At 59.7% G+C, this 6,272-nt stretch overlaps 1 protein-coding gene across 1 annotated transcript in view; it reads right to left on the reverse strand.

Moving 5' to 3' along the window:
* Positions 1-6: 6 nt before the first annotated feature.
* The window catches only part of MAPK8IP1 (mitogen-activated protein kinase 8 interacting protein 1), a 17,408-nt gene continuing 11,142 nt past the window's right edge, over positions 7-6,272 (reverse strand). The window contains exons 2-10 of the mRNA XM_019471583.1: positions 5,340-5,421; positions 4,248-5,120; positions 3,509-3,584; positions 2,883-3,055; positions 2,482-2,591; positions 2,220-2,339; positions 1,129-1,199; positions 650-748; positions 7-198 (exon numbers count right to left, since the gene is read on the reverse strand). Coding sequence (XP_019327128.1) covers positions 126-198; positions 650-748; positions 1,129-1,199; positions 2,220-2,339; positions 2,482-2,591; positions 2,883-3,055; positions 3,509-3,584; positions 4,248-5,120; positions 5,340-5,421 — 1,677 coding nt within the window. The 3' untranslated portion in view covers positions 7-125. The remainder of the gene's footprint in view (positions 199-649; positions 749-1,128; positions 1,200-2,219; positions 2,340-2,481; positions 2,592-2,882; positions 3,056-3,508; positions 3,585-4,247; positions 5,121-5,339; positions 5,422-6,272) is intronic.

The raw sequence follows: 6,272 nt of genomic DNA on the forward strand, positions 1-6,272 counted from the left end.
TGCCCCGGGGAGCCCTGCCCCAGGCCCGCTCCTCCTCCAGGCTCAAAGCAGCTCTTGTCCATGCACGACACGGGGAAGGGGCGAGATTGCAGCCCTGGCTGTGCAGGGGGTGCCTGTGCCAGCCCCTACTCCAGGTAGATGTCTTCCGTGGGGCACGTGTACTCCACATACTCCTTGTAGAATTGCTGAAAAGCCCTCCTGCAACACAGCACCGGGCAAAGCTGAGCAGCGTCATCCCCACAAGGCATTTACAGAGTCCCGCTTTCCTTCTCGCCCTCGCTCCCTACCCTGCGGCCAGTTTGACCCTCCAGTCCCCCAGCCCCTGGCCCCTCCTGCGTTAGCACCCAGAGCTGCCATCAGAGCTGCAGGGTCTCCATCCTTGCTCTGATCCCCTGCACAGTGCAGGACTTTCAGCCATCTGCCTGCAAAGCTTTGTACTGGGACTTGTTCCAGTGTTGTCAGGAATACGCTGCCCGTAGCCGTCAGCCCTGGCTCTCACCCCAAGCCTCTCACTTGAGGGAAGAGGTGCCAGCCTGGGGCCAGGTCCAAGCCCCACATATATGGGGAGATGGCAGAATTCAGCCTGGCTGCCTTGTTCCTCCTGCCCTTCAGGAGCAAGCGCCTCCCTTCCTGCCCAGCTGGGACTCACCCTACAGACTCCGCCAGTGGCTTCGTGGACTCCTCCGAGACAAAGACATGACAAGCAAATCTGTGGTCAGCAGGGTGCTTGGTGATGAACCCAAAATATCTGAGAGCAGAGAGAGTGGGTGTGACTGGACCAGCAGACAAGCAGGCACAGGTACCCCAGCATCCCCGAGCTGTATCCACCCCTGAGCCATAGGGGTTTGGGATGTGCACACACACACCCCTCCCCCCCCCCCCCAACCCCCGCCCACCAGCTGCCACGGCCTATGCCCAGAGCTGGGATGTAATTCCCATCCAAAGGCTGCTTTTGCATGAAGCCGCAGTGCTGGGCTCACAGGGGAAGGGGAGTGCTCAGGACCAAGGCACTGGGAAGCATCACCTTCCCAGCCCCAGTCATGCTGCCCCCAGGGAGCGGGAAGGCAGCAAAGCCTCCGTGCCGAGCTGCTGGTGTTGAGAGCTGCCCCGCACCTCCTTATTACTCACTTGTTGTTCTTTGGATGGTACCCACAAAAGGAAATGTTCTTCAGCTGGAAAAAATGGCTACACTTGTTTACCTGGGGGAGAGAGAGAGACGAACTGTCAAAGCTTTCCTCCCCACCACCCTGTGGGGCAACCAGTCTCTGGCCCCTGGAAATATGCACTTGGATTGAGCAGTGAAATGAATTTGAGCCTGATCCTGGGCTGCTAGCAGAAGCACTTTCAGGATGGTCCCAAGCACCTGCACACAGGGTGCTCTTCCAGGCAGCCCTGCTGGCTCCCACCCAGGCTGCCTCTACCTCCAGCAGCTCCTGTGGGGTTTCCCTGGAGGCCCTGGGTTAGGCTGTACTCAGGTTAGGGTCAGTGCTGCTGTTTGCCCAGTGCACACAGCCCTTCTCCCTTGCTAAAAAGGCTTTCAGAAATACCAGCAGATAGAAGGTGAATGGATAACTTGGAGCTAAATAAGTCTTTCAAGCCTGCGTGTTCAAAGGGTCCCAACCAGAAATGAGAACTTATTTATACAGGTTTAAAGAGCAACCAAGTTGATGGCATCCTCTAGATACAGGCAGGACTTGTAGAAACCCCAGCCCAGCTCCCTGCCACAGCATCCATAGCCATGAACGACTCCTACGCCCCAGCTGTAGGGGAGGTTTCCCAAAGCCTTGCTGCAAAGCCCTCCCTTGCCTCTGCCCAGCATCTCGCTGTGCTTTGCTAGGCTACTTATGCAGAACACTAATCAGCAGCCTGCCATAGCCAGCTAAAGAGATTACAGGGCAGATCTGGAGGACACCACTCAAAATAGTAACAGAAAGATTTAGGAGCAGCTGACAGATTACCGGCGCAGCTCAGCTCGCAGCATCCCAGCATCCCAGCGCAGCGATGCACTTGGCAGCTGCGAGGGCATCAGCTGGTGGTATGGCCCAAAGCTGGGAGCCCATGAGGGACTCTGAGGTGGGCCTACAACCCCACTGATGGTGTTTCTCACACCCTTAGACGGGTGGAGATCCTCCATTTTCATATGCAAACATGACCTGTAGCACAGGGGGCACGAGCCAGCAGCTGGGAAGGGATGAGATGAGTGGGGAGTGGGGCACTACCTTGCTGTGCTCCTTGGAGTCATCAGCTTTCACGGCAATCTTGACCCCACGCACGCTGATCTCCAGGACGCAGCTGGAGGGTGGGTTAAAGTGCACAGTGAGGCGGCGTGTGGTGGCAATCTAGGGGGGGGGAGACAGAGAGACAAAGCCCTGGCACTCGTGAGCAGTGATGATGGCTCACCCTTTCCCTTCCCTTCCCCACTGAGGCTCTGCCCTGCTGCCAGGAGGAGCAGGCGCTCCCAGGGATGGGGTGGGACACTACCTTCTGCATGGCCGCACAGAGCACGTCGTTGCCCTTGTGATAGGGAACCTGCACCGAGCCGAGGAACTTCACCCGAAACTGGTCCACCCAGTCACTGCTCTTGGTCAGAGCTGGAAGAGAGAGCACGCGGTGGGGATCGCCTCCGGTGACCAGGAACGTGGGCTGAGATACACCTCCCCACTCCATATTCCCACCCCCGCATGTTTCCCTGCCCAGGGAAGGCTTCCTGCAGCACCAGGTACCAGCTCCCAGCATCACACCAGAAGCTGCCCATCGGTCCCAGCTGGTTGCCCAACTTGGTCCTCCCTCCATCCCCCTGCTCAGCACCAGGCTCTGCTCAACAGAGGGGAGGTGGACACAAGATGGGGGACATCAGCAGGCTGCGCACAGAGGCTTGGTACCTGTTACATGGTCTGGGTCCTTGGTGACTTCGATAGCATAGTAGGCAGGAAAAATGCCCCGGTCACCTGTCCGCATGTTGTAGGCCTCGTACCAATAATCTTCTGCCTGCACCTCCACCAGCAAAGGATCGTCCACCTCCAGCTCCAGCTCATCCACGTGGCGAGGCACAAACCTGGGCAGGGAGGCACTAGCACCTGGCCAACCAGCAGCTCTGGTGGCCTTCTCACTGGCACACTGCTGGGGCAGGGGGCAACACAAAACCCACCGCTGGCCCAGGCAGGCAGCACCCTGGTGGGTGTAATTAGCTATGGGGACCTGAGACACTGAATAAAGCATCTGAGCATGTTTAGGCTCAAAAGGCGTCAGCACCCTGGCACCTAAGGCAAGGGTATCCCTATGGCACCACCCATGCTGCTCCCCAGAGGTCCCAGCTGCCCTCGGAGGTCTTGTCCTGCCCAGGAGCGACACCTGCCCAGGCTGCTGCAGGGGCACGAGCTATGGGCAGTGGTTTGGTCCCTGGGGCTTCCCAAACACTGGTGTTTGGGCTGGCCCCACCATGGTGGGAGGGCAGCACCGGCTTTGCCCCGTGAGAGGCTGGGGACACCACGCGCACCTGTAAGCTCACCTAAAGACAGCACGGTGGGTCTGCTCCTGCTCCTCCCCGTTGATCATGCAGGAGAACAACCCGAAAGACTCGGCACCTGGGGACAAAGGCAGAGGAGGACAGCTCAGCATTGAGGGGTCAGCACCACAACCAAGGGATGGACATAAAGCCAAACAGGCTGCTGATGCTCCTGGGTATGGCCCAGCCAAGACAAAACCACACAGTGCCACATGAGAGAAAGGCACGGCTAGGGCCGCCGCACTGGTGCCCAGTGGTCCCCGCTGGGACCACGACCTCCCTGTGCCACCTCGCACAGCTGTGACAGCTGGTGTCACCAGCACTGTGGGACAGGCCGCACCGCAGGAAGCCCTGCCTGCCGGGGCATGCTGCCAGCCGCGGTGCTCCTCTGGGCTCAGGGAGGAGGGGGACACTCCAGGAGGGATGCTGTCCCCCTGTGAGACCACCCAGCCTTCCCCTCAGCACCCTCAGCACAGACATACCTTGGGCTAGCCAAAAAAGCAGCCTGAAACACCTCCAGCCACTCCCACCTGCAGGTTGCAAGGCTTTTCCAAGCCCCCCCCCCACACCTCCCTGGCCACCAGGGACAAAACCACAGGCTACAGCAAGCAGAGCTGGGGCTGATGCCTGCTGGTGGCCCTCCACCTGGCCCTAAGTGTGCCCTCAGCCTCGCACCAGGGATGGGCAGGGCTGCCCAGGCAGGCAGCCACCAGCTCACCTCCCCCCAGCCCCCAGCACTCACTGGAGGAGCGCGCCCGGCCGCTCATAAAGACGTTGAGGAACTTCTTGGAGAAGTGGATGTCTGCCTCAGGGGTGGAGTCCTCAGAGAGGCAGACCGAGTCACGCTTCAGCGCATCTTCCTCGTACTCCTCACCGATGGCCGACTCGTAGGGTGAGGAAACGCAGTTGTCGTAGACGGTGGCCGAATCACTCTCGTCGCTGTAGCCCGAGTAGCACTGCTTGAGGCTGACCAGTTCCAGCTGCACATTCTCGTCCACCACCAGTGTGTACTTGACCGAGTCGTAGGAGAGGGCACTGGTGTCCGAACTCACCGAGGCTCTCTGAAGGTTGTGCCCTGGCCGGGAGCCACCACTCCCACCACCACAGGAGGCCCTGGGCAGGTTCGTCTTGTCGGGGGAGGACATGTAGTCCAGCACCTCGTCCTCCTCGCTGATGGAGGGGTTGGTTTTTCCTGCCAGGGCCGAATAGCCGGTGTCAATGTCGGAGCTGATGGACATGCGGTTCTCACTGGACTGAGACAGGAATGGCTTGTCAGTCTCCAGGGGGTCCGAGTTCTTCTGCACAGGTGTCAGGTAGATCTCCTCTGTGGCCTCCAGCCTCACGTCCGTCTGGTAGTGGATGCGGTCCCGGTGGGCCTCAGGGCCCCTCGTCGTCACCACCACCACGCTGGCACCATGTGGTGGGGGCCGGCTGGTGGCCTGGTGCTTCTCGGGTGGCCGGGACAAGGCAACACAGGCAGGTGCCATCTGGGTGGCTGCTGTGCGCCGGCACGGGCTCTCTGTGGACGTACCCCGGTCTTTGGTGGAGGTTGTGCTGTTTTGGTGATTGACCTCATCACTCAGGCAAACATGGTCGTGGGGAGGGGTCTGCTCACCTGGAGGGAGAGGAGAGCAGCACTGACAGCCCCGCAGAGGGTGATGCTCCCTGCCAGGGAAGGTGGCCAGGAATGCCACCCAGACTCAAGATGGACATGTACCCTGCATCCATGTGGGATGTTTCCCCAACCTCCTGCTCCGGCACCACTTGCCCCAGGCTCCTGAGAGCCACAAAAGGGTGCAAGGAGCTGCCCCTGGCCAACAGCCCAAGAACTCACCCGTCTTCAGAGGGGATGACGACCGGGACACCCGCTCCTGCCAACTGTGCTTTTTCCCCAGAGAGTTGTTATTCAGAGTGTCCTGAGGAGAAGAACAAAGCCGCCTTGTAGCCCAAACAGTAAACAGCGCGTGGCACAGCAGCGGCAGCACCCATCCCTCCCCAGGTCCACAGCACCCCTCTTGGCTCCCACCTTGCCTGGGCACACCGGGGCATGTGGTGCTTGGGGGGACCCCCCCGCCAGCCCCACATCTGGCCACGCTGCTGCTGCGAGAGCTGGTGCAGCAGCCAAAGCAGGGCGGGCAAGGAGCCAGCTGGGAGGCAGATGGCCTGGCCTGGATGGATGTACTTGTCCGCCCCGGGGAGACTCATATGCAGGAGCCCACGGCTGGATGGTCCCAAGCCAAAAATTCAAGACCTGAGCCTGCCTGGAGCCCACCTGGGCTGGGCAGGCATGCTTTGCTCCCATCCTTCAGGCCCTGCCTACCTTCAAACCACCCAACATTATTAAATGGGGGAAGTCTCAAGGGCCAAGGGTTGTGCTGCTGCCTGGCTGGGAGCCAACTACTGGATAGACTGACACCTGCTACTGGAGTCATCCATATTGGGTGTATATAGGGTTATACATATGCACACACACGTATATGTATGGATACATATCTATACATGCACACACACTTTTTTTATATATATATATATATATATAGTCCACTAGCAGACGTCAATTCTGATCAGCTGGAGAGGTGAGGCAGGATCGGGCCGCCCGTGCTGCTCATGCTTGGGAGAGTTTCTTTGGGTGCTGTGCCCTACGTGCCTTGCCCTGGGTGGCCGGCCGTGCATGTGCACACGCGTGTGTGCACAGGGGAACATGCGCTCAGCCTCACTGTGAGACCTGGGGACAGGGAACCACAGAGGTCTCGTGTCTGCAGGGCCG

The sequence above is a fragment of the Aptenodytes forsteri genome, unplaced genomic scaffold, assembly GCF_000699145.1.
Source record: "Aptenodytes forsteri isolate BGI_AS27 unplaced genomic scaffold, ASM69914v1 Scaffold146, whole genome shotgun sequence".
In the NCBI taxonomy this organism is placed as follows: domain Eukaryota; kingdom Metazoa; phylum Chordata; class Aves; order Sphenisciformes; family Spheniscidae; genus Aptenodytes; species Aptenodytes forsteri.